Source organism: Anser cygnoides, chromosome 11 (assembly GCF_040182565.1).
Source record: "Anser cygnoides isolate HZ-2024a breed goose chromosome 11, Taihu_goose_T2T_genome, whole genome shotgun sequence".
NCBI lineage: Eukaryota > Metazoa > Chordata > Aves > Anseriformes > Anatidae > Anser > Anser cygnoides.
The window spans coordinates 9,846,240-9,862,992 of NC_089883.1; the positions used below are offsets into that span (position 1 = coordinate 9,846,240).

The 16,753-nt window shown below is 35.9% G+C and overlaps 1 protein-coding gene across 2 annotated transcripts in view; it reads right to left on the reverse strand.

Annotated features, from left to right (window-relative positions):
* EFL1 (elongation factor like GTPase 1) overlaps positions 1-16,753 on the reverse strand; it is a 71,694-nt gene that overhangs the window by 54,826 nt on the left and 115 nt on the right. For both annotated transcript variants that reach the window (XM_067003901.1, XM_067003900.1), the window contains exons 2-12: positions 16,473-16,574; positions 15,720-15,787; positions 15,459-15,543; positions 13,750-13,883; positions 12,994-13,131; positions 12,012-12,226; positions 9,251-9,374; positions 8,268-8,344; positions 8,001-8,137; positions 7,431-7,553; positions 4,339-4,438 (exon numbers count right to left, since the gene is read on the reverse strand). In XM_067003901.1, coding sequence (XP_066860002.1) covers positions 4,339-4,438; positions 7,431-7,553; positions 8,001-8,137; positions 8,268-8,344; positions 9,251-9,374; positions 12,012-12,226; positions 12,994-13,131; positions 13,750-13,883; positions 15,459-15,543; positions 15,720-15,787; positions 16,473-16,563 — 1,292 coding nt within the window. In that variant the 5' untranslated portion in view covers positions 16,564-16,574. The remainder of the gene's footprint in view (positions 1-4,338; positions 4,439-7,430; positions 7,554-8,000; positions 8,138-8,267; positions 8,345-9,250; positions 9,375-12,011; positions 12,227-12,993; positions 13,132-13,749; positions 13,884-15,458; positions 15,544-15,719; positions 15,788-16,472; positions 16,575-16,753) is intronic.

Here is a 16,753-nt window from a genome sequence, read left to right on the forward strand (position 1 = left end):
TTTTAGCAGGGTCCTAACTTGTCTACTCTGCCCAACCACTAATTTCCACAAAATTTACTGGAACTTGGTATCTGTAAAAATCTCCATCTCTGTCTGATTTGGTTGGAATTAGCAAATGATTTCACAAGTTCAGGCAGAAGAAACTGGAAGACAAAGTATATTTGCACAATTCTCACTTCATTATAAAATCTGCTAAAGAAAATACCTCAGTGTCATAGTGGTACAAGATAGAAGTCATTTTTCAAGCCTTCCCAGAGCAAGATAAATATAAGCTGCCAACCAGTTGTAACCTGACCACAAATTAATTTTCCACATCTTCTACTGTTACAACAACTGACAAATTTTGTTATTTAACCAGTAAAAGCAAAAACCTAGCCATTTTAGTATCAAATCTACTGATTCTTAAAGTCACCTTTTAGAGGGTATTAGTTGCCAACAGCAGTCTCAGAGGAGGTTGTTTTAATTAAAACTCCTCTCTTTATCATTTACTGTATACCCTGAACTTAAATCATTTTGCTTTCCCCAACCTATGCTTAAAAAAATATTACAAGCAGATGGCAGAAATAAGGCGAAATATAAAAACCGCAAAGTCAATTTGCAGCTACTAAGAAAATTACAAAAAGATAGCATTATGCAGTATTATCTTGCAAAACGAGAGAAAAAAGACAACAGAAGCATGGATCTACTTTATTCTCTCTAGAAGTAGAAGAGTGTAAGCCTTGAGGAGAAAAAAAAAGAAAAAAACAAACAAGCAAGCACTCTACAGAAAAAATCTGATTTTTACATGTTTTAACGTGCTTAAAAATATCCACCACTGAAAAGGATGCATATAACCTAGCCGACAGTTTGTTTGGCAGTCAAACATCAGAACACACAAGTACAGAGTTATGTCCCTTGAAAATTTACAGGTAATTGAAACAGACAATAAGTATTAATGTTTTTAAATTGGTCCACATGAAACCACTATGATAATGCACTATTAACCTACATATTTTAGGCATTCTTTATTCCTCCCTATGCTCAGGAATTCTTAAGGAACATTCTTATGGATCCTTATTTGATCCTCCTGGTTCAAATACTCAGCTCAACACTCAATTATGTTAAGCACAATCTTCTCTGTGCAACTGTAAATAGCATACAGTGGCCATTATAATTCAAAACATATTTAGGAACCACATTTAGACAGTATGTTTTTAAAGCATCTATGTTTTGTTTCACCATCTTTCCTTCCTTTTTAAAAAAACAAACTCCTTTTCTGTTTCTTCAAGTACTGCTTACCTGTAGAATCTCAACAATTAAAAAACTAAAAAACACATTCAGCTATATTACTATTTTTCAAAAAATAGAATCTGTCACTTCAAAACAAAATCGCTAATGCTACCTAATCAGCAAGATTACATGGTGCTGATAATGACTGGTTATCACACAGAAAAGTCATATGGTTTATTTTAATACTAGACAATTAGTAACTAATTGAATAATATTAAAGATGGCAAGAAACACTTTTCAAACTATCAAGCAAAACACCACAATTTTCTGTTTACTGAAGAAATCGGGGGAAAGGACATATTGCCAACAGCCATAGCTAATACCCCACAAGTCTACTAGAAAGAATTCCAGGCCAGTTATCACTCTCCTGCATTATCATCTCTAAAAACCTAATTTTCAGTGACTTATCTAGACACGTTTTGTATTTTGTTTGTATTTTGAACTAGCTCTGCATTACTTGAACTCAGTTAAATATAATCCTTCATTCAGCTCAATGAATAACTTGAGCTCTTTCAAACCAGATCAATGATGGTCAGACTACAGACTTGTTACACAGTACGCATCACAGCACAAAAATGGAATCTCACTTGTATTCTCAAAACCAATAAAATTAAGCAGTGCATTTTTTCATATACAGAGAGAATACAACCAGGAACTTACAATGCATGAGCTTCTGTACTGAATGCATCATTTGAATAAAAAAATGGAGGCACTCATACACACTTTATGCACCAAAATACACGTACCATGTTACATAGCAAATTTCTTTCACATACTCTTTCTTCAGTTTGGGGAATTTTTTCCTCTCATTTTCTCTTTTAAAAGAAAAAAAATTTAACACATGGCATATAACCACACATAAAACAGCTCCCTACCTGAATGGGAATGACTGAAGAGAATAAAAAAGGCAAGTGAGAAAGATAGAAGGCAAGTATCGGAGAAGACCTGGATAGAGTTTATCCGTAAGGCAGAGTGCTCATGCAGAAGTACGCAAATCACACAGAATGAAAATTGGTATCATTAGTACTGGGAAAGCCAGAATCTCTCATATACAGTCTTTTGTGTGAAACCCCAAAACAAGACTTGCAGTAGACTTGCATTTTTTTTTTTTTTTGACTAAAATCTTGAAAATATGTCCAAAGCTCTCTGTGTCTGATGAATGTAAAAGCTACCTTTCTCTCCATGTTCCATCCTCATCATGTCAAAGAACCTTGTTCATACCAACCAATAAAAAGAATGGGTAACGATCAGTGGTAGAATAGCCAGAAAGTGTTAACCTCAGTGTGTTTGTAATGAAAAATAATTTCTCTAATAATGAGAGTACCTATCAGGGAAAGCAGGCAAAGCAGGAATAGCAGTGCTACACTGATACCTGAGCAGGAACTTGCCTATCAGATCCAGTTAAGGACAGAACTCGAAGAAAAACAGCACCATCTAGTGTTTGGTCAATCCATAAGTGCAATGCAACTTTTCCCCTAAAGTCAAACACCACAGGAAATAATTTTTTGTGTGGATGATTTTAGGTTAAGTATGATAGCAAAAAAAGTCTAGAGAGTGCCTAAAACAAAAGTAGAAAAATCTTCAAATGTTAATACAGCAACATGATCTTTTGCACAAATATTTATCAGTAATAGTTTAATTTTATAGAAAAATTAACTTCTGTATTACTTCGCTGTACAGTGACAATTTTGGAGTTTTTATGATCATGAAAAAATGAAATGAAAAGTTTAAACAGAAGTTGAATACAGATAGTGTTTCAGAGGCTTAGAGGGATGAAACATTAAGTTGAATCCCATTCTTATAAACTCACCAGAAAAGTATGTTTCTTCTGCATAAAGAGAGATAGCTTCAGCTAAAGCATTGCACTTAAGTATGTCAGGGAAATGAAATCAAGAAGGATCCACCTCTCAGAAAAAATAAGGAGGCCATTAAATAGAAAGCTGTAACAAAAAATCTTCCAAAACTGCAAGAAGAAAATCTTTTAAAGTACTTAATGACTTTCAGTTCTGTGCAAAAAAGTTAAGGTACAAGGTTTGGATCATCTCCATTAACCCATTTTATTTTACACTTCCAATGGACTGGATGAATGCTTAGCTTTTATGCCAGATTTGAAGGGAAATGCTTCTAGGTACAAATGTAAGCTGTCATGATCATGCAAACACAAGCTTACTGAAAAGGTATGAAAGAACATTATAATTCAACAGTATTTTCAACCAAACATCCTGAAACTGCATCCAATGTATGCACTAGACAGTTTATTTGGACAAAAGCACTACTCTCCAATAAATGTTTTGTTTTTTTTTTTTTTTTATATCCCCAAAAGATTTGCTAAATCTTGTAAAACATATGATTAAACAAATCTGATCTTGAACTCCATCAGAAAACCTCTTTCTTAAGACTGTATCGTATCTCAGATACTTGTGAATTATTTTCACAGATCTAAAACAACTTAGAATAGTTCAGATGGAATGAACCTTCAAAGACCGTCTAGTCTAATTGCCTGACTCTTCGGGGCTAACCAAAAGTTAAAACATATGCTTAAGGGCATTATCCAAATGCCTTGTGAATACTAACAGGCACGAAGCACCAACCACCTTGCTCAGAAGCCTGTTCCAGCATTTGACCACCCTCACAGTAAAGAGGTTTTCCCTGATGTGCAGTCTGAACCTCCCCTGGCACAGCTGTGTTCTGCTCCTGCACATGCTGCCATCAGTTATGAGGAAGAAGAGACCAGCACCTCCCTGTCCACTTCCCTCCTCGTGAAGTCATAGAGAGCAATGAGTTGCCTGTTCTCTTCCTCTTCTCCAAACTAGATGACCCAAACATCCTCAGCCTCTCCTCACAGGACATGGATTCAGCCATTTTACCAGTTTTGTTGCCCTCCTCTGGATGCTTTCGAGGACCTGAACATCCTTTTTGTATTGTGATGACCAGGACTGCATGCAATATTCAAGGTGAGTCAACACCAACGCTAAATATAGCAGGAGAATCTTGCCAAAGCTTGCAACATAACTTTATTTCCTGAAGGTATCTAATGTAGATCAGAAGTTAAATGTCACATTTCCTTACCTTGGTTTATTGTGTGGTAATGCCTTTGCATCAACAGCAAACATTTTGGAAACAAAGACAATAACTGGGGCCGTTCCTTCACTACTGCATTTCATAAAAGCTGAACAAACATAAAAGGAAATTATTTGCATTTTTTTCCCAGCAGTATGGACAAAATTAGTTTTCCATGAATTTTATAGGAATTCGTGTTTCTCTCCTATTTCAATAAGTAATATACTAAAGACAAATTAACAGAAGTGGAAAATTACTCTAACCATATCATTTGATAACTCTACCTCTATCTTCAAGTATGTTTCACAATAAATTTAAATGAGCAAAAGTATAAAACCAGAACTTCTCATAATAAATGAGAAACTATACATATTCAACTAAACATGCTGTTTTGATATTTAAAATTGAGTTCATAGGCTGGTTTAGATTACAATGACAAAAACACAGAACAGTGTTTTGTGTTTAACATTTAGACTGAACTATTCATCCAGTGCCTCAAAGTATTCGTCCTCATTTTAAATTAAAGGCCGAAGTCCTACAAATGTCTAGATGCTCATGTCTTTGTGCAATTACAGCAACTTTGCTACAGGAATGGATCTTTCTCAAAGGCCGTAAGATCCACACAAAACACATTCAAAATTTAGGAAATTCCCATAAACAATTCTTTTCATCAAACCTGGAGCTCATCATCAAATCCCAAACAGACAAAACCATTTAAAGTTTTTATCAGCATAGAAAATGCCGTCTTCTCTTCTGCCTTTTATATTATGTGTGAAAAGAATATATAAAGTGCTTATGCAAAGACTACAACTTAGAATTAACAAGATACTCAGTAAAATGTGATATACTCCTTATTTTCATAACCAAGTGCACTAAAATCCAAGTTTATATAGGCAAATTTCTTCTAATTGACTTAAGTGTATTCTATACTGTTTGAAGGATAGAACCTTTGTTTTACTTTGGTGAAGGACAAAAGCATCAGTTTCTTCACCCCAAGAAGCAATTCCTATCAGTCTGTCTATTTGACAATCACATCTCAAGTTGGCATTTGACATCTCATCACTTCAGATTTCTTAAAGCTCTCTTTTAAATACCGTTCTATAAACACCTTTTATTACACATCCAAACTTCAGAAATCCTTTCTTTCAACTGTTACTAGCTTAGGCATGTTATCTTCTTCTAATTTTTATTAAACTAATTCTTTAAGTATCCAAGAACATTCATTACCTTAAAACAAAATACATTGTTATAAAGCACATTCAGTTAGAAATACAGTTTTCAGAAAAACAAATTAATACATGTGAGGCCTATTTTTCCCTGTACATACCTATTTGAAAAGACCATATGGAAACATTCTTTTCTAGACTACTGAATCTGGGGGAAAAATATCATTTTATACAGAAGTTCCAACCCTATAGAGGAGATTACCACATGTATATGGAGAATTACAAGCTTTGTTCACCACTAGACTAATAACATATCAGCACCATTAGTTTCAACTTTGATTTTCAATTTTGTTGAATACTTAGTTCAGCTTCAACAGCTCTCATCTGTCTTTGAGGAATACAAAGTCAGTAGTTCTCCTTTTCAAGGCATCAGAATTTTTATGACCAACATGTACGAACACAGTTTTTATTTACAAATAATACACAACTAGAAAAAAGAATACTAACATGTTATGAAATTTTCTGCATTCAGTACAATAAGTTTATTTTCACTACTGCCTATATATAGTTCTATTACTGCTTGTAGAAAAGTTATTTTCTATAGGTCTTCCCAGTCTCTCAAAATTTTGTAGCACAGGACTTGGTAACTAACAAACTTACTATGTATGTTTGCTTACTTTTGCTTACAGACATCCCAATGTTCAACATAGCACCTGAATATACTGCTAAACCCTTCTTGAGGAGGAACTCGGCATGAAATCCTGATCTCAATGAAGTCAATGGCAAAACTTAAAATCCTTAAAACAGGATTTTGTACCTTCATTTTACATTCCAGATAATGAAATACATTTGTTGCTTTGGAAGTCTTTTGGCTCTTACTTTTATTTACTAATCTTTTCTCATTCTTGAATGTTATAAAATTACTAACAAATCAATTTATATCTTGAGCTATGAAAACGTAGATGAAATACTTAATGACAATGTTTGAGGTGATAGCTAGGCTACATCTTACTACTTCTAATAGCAATTTTCAGTACATAAGCTAACTTGCAATAAATCCAACAGAAAATTGTTTTCATTTTAGATTATCTGGACCTAGCTGGACCTAGTTTAGATTACCTGGACCTAGTTAACCAATGCACTTGTAAATATGAAACCTAAGTTCAAGCCCCTAACAGCTAATAATAAATGTTTTTAATACAGAAGACAGTAAAGCATTCTATTATTGCTCAATTAGAATCTTAGAATCATAGAATATCCTGAGTTGGAAGAGACCCACAAGGATCATTGAGTCCAACTTCTGGCTCCATGGAGGACCACCCAAAAATAAAACCGCATGTCTGAGAGCACTGTCCAAACGCTTCTTGAACTCCAGCAGACTTTTTGCCATAACCTCTTCCCTGAGGAGTCCATTCCACTGCCTGACCACCCTCTTGGTGAAGAACCTTTTTCTAACATCGAGTATGAACTGCCCCGTTACAACTTCATGCTGTTCCCTTGGGTCCTGTTGCTGTCACCAGAGAGCAGAGCTCAGCACCTACACCTCTGCTCCCCTCGTGAGGAAGCTGCAGGCTGCCATGAGGCCTGCCCTCAATATCCTCTTCTCTAGGCTGAAATGAGTTCCATGATGAACTCTGCTGCTTAGAACTAAATACAAGCATTAACCTCATAACCTCCCCAAATCCCCAGTTGGAGTCTTAGACTTTACATCATTTGCAGCTTCAGTTGTCTAAAAACCATGAACATACGGCATTAAGAAAAATACAAGGAATAAAAATAAAACATACTACTATGATATGTCACTGATAAACATCAATGTTACCACAGGTAAAATAATCATGAATCTAAGTAGAGGTTACTATGCATCTTATGATCCAAAGACAAACAAAACAACCAAGACTGAAACAACTTCAATGTTAATGGCAGAACACTTACCACTTTTCAGTTCCTGAGTTTCTGGTGGTAAAGAATCAAATGTTCTAGCTCCAACACACATCAATTTTTCTACTCTTTCTGCAGTGATGTCAAGAGGACTGGGAAGCTTATTACACACCATGGCTAAAGCGCATTGCTAAGGACATAAAGAACCTGTTTATATTTCCTTACTGAATAGAAATAAAAGGAAGCATGCCTTCAATGTCTATTTCCCTAAATCAACAATATCATGCATTAACTGCCATCAACAACAGACAGCTAAAATCCAGCTCTGTCGCTAACATTTCTACATAAAACTATGCAATAAAAGTAGTATTGCTAAAATACCTCCAGTTTCATAGAGTACTTTCGTAATAAAAAGGTGGATGTTGAAGCATGAAGTTGGTTGAAATATAATACTAACTGTAGATATGTAACTTAATACTATGACTGAGAAAATCAGTCCAGCTAGCGTAGGCATAAACACGAATAGAAGAAAATGATATTTCAGTTTGTGATGTGTTATGTGAGCACTCTTCCAAGTCTACAAACTGCCAATAGAACAAAAAGTTGTATCTTTCTTAAGGATACAGAGGACTGCATCGGATATTGGTAGCCACTGGCTACAAATGGCATTAAGATGAACTTTGGGGTCTGCATGTCGTGACTCCCGTGCACCAATTTTCAATCCCAAAGAGGTGATTATCTTTTCAATTTTTTCTTTGTCTCTGTACAGGAAAATACAAGCCATATTAGCAATGCATAACAAGCATCTATAACATTCCTTGTTTGAGTATTTCAAAAATCAACATGGCACATGGAAAGTGATTCCATGAAGATTTCATAGGATCTTCTCACCTCTTCATAACAGCTTCATATAGACTCCATATGTTGTCCAGCACCAACTGCACAAACAAAGGTTTCTTTCCTTTTGACTGGTAAAACAAACAAACTAGTTAATTTTCAGCAATTCTCCTTGCTTTTACAACAGGCTTAAGACTGCACTTCTAACTAATCATTTTCATAAGCAGCAGATAAAACCTTCATTCAAAAATCAAGCCAGTTGCCTGTTTCTATACATGATCCCTACTTCAAAAGTTTAATAAAAATGATGTTATAAGCCACAAAATAAACATGGAATTTTGAAGCGCAGAACAAGGGTTGCAATTTCAGAAAAAGCATCTGACAAATATGGAACATGTCCATCTTGAGCCCGGTTATCACCACTTAACCCCCACCTCTTAAAAAAAAAAAACAATAATAAATCATTACATGAAAATAGAGGAAGTCCTGCCTTCTAACTTTGAGTGGTAGAAACACCTAACGCAAGACAAGAGCAGTTTTCAGGCCAGTATCTCAGTACAGCATTCGATTACAATTTGGGGCCTCACTGAGGCAAAAGATTTTCTAAATCCTAAATCCTCAGCTGAACCCCAAAATCCTAAATCCTTAGCTGTTGAAGCACTCTTCAAGTCAGATGACAGAGGCCCACTCGCTACTCAGGTTCCTACACTGCTAGTCTTCCATTCATCTCGTATGTTTTACTCTACCCTGAATCCTTGAAGCTGGAATGCCTCTTATTTTGTGAGCAGAGAGATTTAAGAGCAACAGTGAGCACTATAAATTGGATGAGAGTTCTTTCCTGTAGCCTTTGAATGGTTAAGTTTTTGAATGGTCTCATTTCTAAGGCTACCATAGTAACTTTATGCTTCCACAAATGTTGACTAGACAGGTGCTGAGATCAATTCTCAAACCGCAAAATGAGGAGTTGGCCAAAAAAAAAAAAAAAGAAAACAACAAACTAAATAAACCACAAGTAATATTTCTGACAACTGCCCTACCTGATCACCTTTCATTATCTTCTTTGCTTTTGTATTTAGATAATAATCTCCCCATAAAGTCTTCAGAAGCACTGCAGGCTTGATTCCAATCTTCTGGCTGTACAGTTTTGCAAAATGCTCAATGCTGCAAGAAAACAAAAGGCAACTTGATAAAAGCGTAATGTTGTTTACAGGTGTTTATCAGCCTAAGCAAGTGATAGCTTACATGAAAATCATACATATCTCAAGTCTTTGTTTTGCTCCCACTTTTCCAATTGCCTTCTCTTTAGCTCCCATTTTTTAACATTTGTACCTGCAAAAACATTCAGTGGCAACAGCTTAAAAATGTCAGCAATATTTATACATTTTTGTTTTAAGTCAGCTTGAAGACTGAATTTGTTTAAATGAAATAAATACCCATATACTACTCTCCCCCAGTAAAAACCAGAAAACAAGAAAAAACCACACAACATCAAAAATATAACTTAAAAAGTTTTAAATATTTTAAGTCATGACTCTTGAACTTATTCTATGAAAGAGGTTACCTTATGCATTCTAATTACAACCTGTGACTAGAATGGTAAAAATTAAAAATCAAGTATTCTTTCTAGCCAAACTTCAGCCCTCAGATGATAGCAATTACTTTTTAAGTTAACTACTTTAGGCATTGTGGTTTAGAGCATTGCTTTAATATCAAGTCTAGCCCATAAAATAATACAGAAACTGTAATATTAAAAGGAAAAGCCAATTGTTTTCCATTGGAGCCCATGAATTAATAAAAGTAGGCTGCTTAGGACCTAAAGAGGGACTTCTGAAGCTTCTGCGGTCTCCCCACTGAATATATTCAGTAAACAGTAACAGAAAAAAATTCTACCTATCTTCATCCCATGCATGCAGAAACAAAAATATACACAACTGTTCACAATTGGAACAATTCTATTTGCATAGTAATTATATTTGATAACCTCTTATTTGAAATCCAGAAGTGTCAGATTTCTACACACCTAAAAAATACCTATGAGATCTATTTAGCCACACACTTCTTTAGCCAATCTGGTAACTTCTTTCCTTAAAAGGGGGACACATTCCTACACCTTCTGAATATACTAAAAATTACATTGCTCCCTGCCATATGTTCAGTGTGCTCTCCCTCCAGCTAGAGACACCAGAGTGTGAGACAGCTCTTAAACTGAAGGAGAAATGACAGTGATTTTGGCAAAAGGGAGTGGGTTGCACTGCACAGCTGAGCAGGGTGTGCAGGGAAGGAAGAAGACATTGTGGCATACAGTCATCCCAGGTGTAGGAAAGCAGAAAGCAGCTACAAGGTGGTATTTTCAGCATCAGAGCCATACTGCACAACAGTTCAGGATACGCAGTGTTGCTGTGTAGCTTGAGAAGCAAAAGGAGATCCAACCAGGGAGAATTTTGGGTATCCCCAGCATAGTGTGACATAAAGCAGGAAAGCAGCACGTAGTACTGCCTAGTCATGGCTGTGGGCACCATACGCAAAGCTCTCTGCTCCCATAAGGTGTGTGTTTATGTGTGGACCACCAAAGGTATCTGATAAAAATCTTCTAGCCTTCAGAGACGAAAATGTCTGCCTTCACTCATCTTCTACAACTAAATCTATTTCAGACTGAAGAATATTCCAAGAATCTGAAGATTTGCTTTCAATTTCCTTTACACAACTTATATGCTGGTTTGTTGGATGTTTTTTTTATACGTTATTATTCATAGCAGATAATTAAACTAAAGTAACCTATTTTATTTTTCCTTTTTCCTGCAGTGATAAGAAATGTTTGAGTTAATTACAAACTATTCAATGAACTTTAAATACAAGTTTTAATCCTTTTTTTTTTTTTTTTAAGGTTTTGCAACATTAAAGACATACTGTATTACTGAGTGTATCTTTTTAATTACATAGTCATGATGAAGACAAGGACTCCACCTTGCGGCCAGCAATCAGAACACGTGTAATCTTTACTACAGCATACTACCTTTCAAAACTAATTACCAAGAACAGGACTGAAAACCAGAACTGATCACAAACTCAGATACAGTAATACTGATAATTTTCCTGAAATTGTTCTGCTCCAAGTTTCTTAATTTTACTTAAATATCTCTGCAATGGTAACTGCTGAAACAAGCATAAAGATATTAGGTAAAAGGAGATAAAAAATGCACCTGAATGAGGAAAAGAATGGAAAAAAAAAGCTAGATTAAGACTGATAAGCATAAACACTTAAAAACAAACACAATTTCAAAGACAAGACAAAATCTGATGCAGAAAAAAAAAAAAGACCACAGTAATGCTGTGACCCAAAACTATATTGGGCAGAATTGAACAGCTGAAACTGCTGCCCCGATGCCAGCTGTCTGTTCTATGCTTGTTACAAACTTCACCAGCCCTGTAGCTGGAAGGTCCAGCCTACTTGCGAAACAGCTCTTGTGCTGCTGCAGTTTTAAGCCAAGTCTTGTAAAGCCTATTGAACGTAAGTAATTAACAACACACTAAGTTTACCAGGCTAGGCTGAACGCTACAGTGGGCTAAGCAGCTGCTGTGTAAGAATAACATAGGTCTCCAAATCACAGGCCAGAGTAGCAGTCTTTTCAGCTGTCCAATGTTAATATATATTAGAACAGATAAAAAGTTGCGTATCACAGAAAAAATGTTAAAAATCTTTAGAAACATGAAGGAGCTCAAAATACTTTAAATTTGAGATTACTTGCAGAGATCAATTAAAAAAAATCAAAAAGGGCATTAACTAAGTACCATACTTACCCAAAACCCCATCCATCAATTGCACTGGCAAACACCACATTTCCATGGTCTGGCGAAAAATAGAGATGGGAATCATCAGTATCTTCCAGTCCAGCACTCCAGTCATAAATTTGATCTCCAAGCGCTGTGTCTGAAATATTTTCACCTTCTGTTTCTTTCTCAGCTCTTTCTTCTAAAACTTTAGAGGTAAAGAGTGTTCCAGTGACTGCATTGATCTATGGAAGGGTATATAAAAACATACAAAGATTTGTTCACTCTTTCACAGCAATTGCAATTAAAATACAATACCCCCACCCTCCAAAATATAAACATTTTTTGTTGTTTTAATAACTAGTGCACTTGTGATTCATTTGAAAATTTAAAACATGGGCTTTGTGTATTTGGCATAGACTAGCATGGTGTGCTATCCAGATCAGTCAGCCATGTCAAGATTGAATCAGATATAGAGTATTATATGGAGCACACTTTGTTTCTCAGAACAGGGAATGATGAAATATAAATATTACTGCCAACGAGTAAACAACAAAGAGGGCAAAGGAAAACCATGTAGGTAGCTGTTTAAAAGCTCTCAAAAAAGTTTGCAGGCAATTTAACTGCCTCCAAATTAACTTAATCCCTGCATAAATCCATTATTATCAAGAATAGTCTAAAGACATTCCTCATCTATCCCCAGTTTAAGCAATGCAACAGAGCAAAACATACAACACATTATCTCTTAAAAAAGACAGACTCTCTGTCAAGCGGCATTTGATTCTCTTTTCTCTATCAAGTGCATTCTGAATGAACCTCAGAGCCAACTAGAAAGAAAATAAATTAGACTAGATATTGTAGTGCTTGTAAGAAAAACTGGTTCTGCTGTGCCAAGTTTATTCCAGCAATAAGCCACTGAAAATGACAGTCTCTTTAATTCAAGAATGGAGACAAGGCAGGGGGAACCCACGGCAAAATCTGTTTTGTGAACATGATGCTATGGTATAAATACCTGCTCTAAGATATTCTTAAGGTGCAAGTATGCTTCTTGAGGGGTGAACTTGAGCTCTACAATCAAGCGATCGATTTTATTTATCACCAATACTGGACGAATATTTTCTAGCCAAGCCTGCCGTAGAACTGCTTGAGTCTATTAAGAAAATAAGAGTTTAAAAAATCCATTACAGAAAGCTTGATATCTCAGGACATAGAATGTTAAAGTGAATGACAATTAAATCTAAAATTTAATTAAACACATAATAAGGTTCTGGTTTGAATGTCAACTTATCATTTGACTTCGATGGTACATAGTGTTAGTTATTATAGAATTCTGCAGAAAGTATTTTAATAGCAAAAAAGCCCACGCTCCTTACAAAAGCAAGTCATGAATAAAACAAACTCAATGTTATTTTGCATTATTTTTCCCATTTTCATTACCCTATAAGCACACAAAGTTACTAAATAATTTACCTTAACACACTTATTTCGTCTTTACACAAATAATCTATTACTAGAAAAAATATATACTCACTGTTTCAACCCTAACACCCACTCACCAGCTGTACTATGAAATTAACTAGCAAAACCAGGAAACTAACTATCCTCTTTCAGACCTCAAGTACACTATCATTTATTAGAAGTTGTTCAAAGCTTCTTAAAGCAGCATATCTTTTATTTCTATGTTATATACTTAAGACATATACGCAATTCTGGTTTGGTTACTTGCTCTTCACTACCCTTTTTCTCAATTTAATATACTTTATTTCACCTGTGGACAGACTCCTTCAACAGCATCCACCACTATGATACAACCATCACAGAGTCGGACAGCAGTAGATACTTCTGAAGAAAAATCCACGTGCCCTGGGGAATCTATTAAATTAATCAGATACTCCTGATCACCTAGGATCAAACAATAAATATTTCAGAACAGTTATTTATTTGGGCCACGTTGTTAATACTGTGCTCAACTAGTATTAATTTCTAGGGGCAAAAACTGCAGTAACTATTATGTTAAAGAAAAAACACAAATATGCCAGAAGACTGCAGCAGCATGATATCTAGTGGCTTATGCCTAAGCAATTTCAAGTTCACCTATCTTTAATGCGAGCCTTCACCTTTCAATGTCCAACTACCTTAAAAACAAACAAAACTAGCTTGTAGCAGCATTACAAATAGATCAATAGCTAAAGCACAGATCAACTTCCCCACAGTCTGCATTTTAAGGATAAACCAGAATAGACAGTCATTAAAGTAAATCCTATACTCTTAATAAAACGCTTTATTTCAGTATTTGAGATTTTCTTAATAAAACACATGACTCCATAGTATGAAAACATCTAAGGTATTAAAAACAGTTTTTTTCCAATGTTTTCCAAACTACTGTCCCTCTAAACTTCTGCTTATTGAAGAGACCCCAGTCAGTATTTTATGAATTTATTGCATTTACCATCAGCCACAACCAAAGTAAGAAGAAATTAACTTTCTTGTTTAAGAATTTATATTAGAATCTAAATTTCAATAAAACAGAAAAACAACAGACATAAAAGGTTCTAACTAGTAAAGTAAGGTCATTTCAGAGACAATAATAAAACAGACCTAGCCTGCAACGCTTAGCTGGAAGATCGCTGATCTCAACTGTGCTTTATAATCGTATGTAGCTGAAATGGCGATAGTAAGATGACTTATGGCGGCTTTTAAGGTTCATGCAATTTTTTTTTTCTTGCACAAGCCTGTTAGCAATGTATTTCATCATGTTTATGATTCACCTAGCTGAAGGTAAAACTGGTGAGGAACATGGAGTCAGTATAGGTATGCTATATAAAATTCTGAACAATTCACAGCAGAGTATAACTTGCATCTTAATAATATGAGTGCAGTGAATATCTTGTACACAATAGACTGTGCACAATCATTAAAAAATTGTTGGTTTTTGAAGGAAGTTCTTGCTTTAACTGACAGTATTTGAAGCCTTAAGATCAAACATAAAGATTCATATCTTAAGTAGAAAAAAAAAAGATGGAGACAACTATTCTAATTGTCTTCACTTAGTCAAGTTCTCATATTTCTACACTGCAAAGTTAGCTAGTTACTGTGGTTTAAGCACAAAAACAGGCAAAACTGAAATTACGTCCTCTATGAAAACATTAACAGCAGATTTTAAATTTTGAAGCTCATGAAACTGTGAAATGTAATAATCGGAAGCTGCAGAATACTATACTGAGTACACCTAAGTATCCAGCTGGCAGCTCCTCTCTTGCTTATTGCAAACGCTTAAAACCATTTTCCTAACACCGTGATAGAGCTTTTTTATCTTGGCTAACAGTCGAATACATGCCTAAGTCTTTGCAGAACAATGGCCTAACACTGAGAGATTCAAAAGTTGCAGAGGAAAAGATCTCAGCAGCAATAATGAAGAGGCAGGGAAAAAAAATAAATATATATTAAAGTTTATACTTGCCAGCATCAACAACTTACCTTTCTTAAAGTGCAATGAAATTGCACTAGATTTCATTGTTATTCCTCGGATCTGTTCATCCTCTCTACTGTCTAGGTATCTCAGCTGAGTACAAAAACAAGAGAACAGGAGATAAATCCGTGGAATTATTTCACAAGTTACTCATCAACTGTCAAAGACTGTAATTGTGAGAAAATAAGGTTTAGCAAGACTAGCAGTAGATTATTTACAATCCCAGCGCATACACACCAGAATTCTGTTAAAAATGAGTGTAACTCTACCTTTCCTGCTAAGCGGCTAGAGATTATTCCATTGCTAGAGATCAGACAATCAGCTAGAGTAGTTTTACCTAAAAAGGAAAACAGATTACTTAGTTTAAATAAATACAGACAATTGAAAAAGATGTGACAATACTGTGAATAGTGACAATATCTAGTGTTCCGAAACAGAAACATTCATCAACATCTTGTGTTCTACCAACATTAATAACAGCCAGGAAAGTACAAACTAACCTAAAAAAAAAAATTCAAGTGACTCAACTTTATGTGTTAGGTGCCAACAAATTTATTTTTCAGAGCAGGTGTGCCTTTACCTGCTATAACCAGAAAAGTAGAAGAAATAGCAAACCATACTTCAGAACTGTAATATATCATGTAATTAGACAAAAGATTGGTGTCATAAAACAAAAATTTATTACTTTCACCTACATAACACACTTCCACTAAGTAAATGTAGAAATAAAATAGACCACCTAACGCATACACGTATTTATGTCATCATTTGTCATTATAAAAATGGAAAACGTTCAGCTATTTCAAGTTGTTCAATACTCAAGTGCTTAAAGGACAAGCTGCACGAGGGTGAAATTAACGCGCAACAGACAAAATTTACTTCTCAGAGTCAGAATTACACCAGCTTAAAGCCGAACAAAAGAAGACGTACTGCTTTAAACCAGAGCGCCCCAAACACCTCGCCACCTCCCAAAGCACCGCCGAGCTCCCCGGGTTTCCACCACCACCACCACCCCGTCCCACCGTGATCCACGTGCGCCAAGATGCAGATATTCCTGATCCCTGCCGTCCTCCTCTGGAGGCCCGCCATCCTCCCCGCGCCGGCCAGGACCATGGCTGGTGCCCCTGCGAAGGCAGAGGAGCAGTTAAGTGACACACGACACGCGAGGCGACGTTTTTCTAATTACCCAACCTGTGACCGGGCCCACTCACGGGGCACAGGCGCCCGCCTCACGCCGCCTCCCCCCCCCCCGGCCTCCCTTTCCCCCTTCCCCCTGAGGTAACGCGCTTCCCCCCCCCCCCAC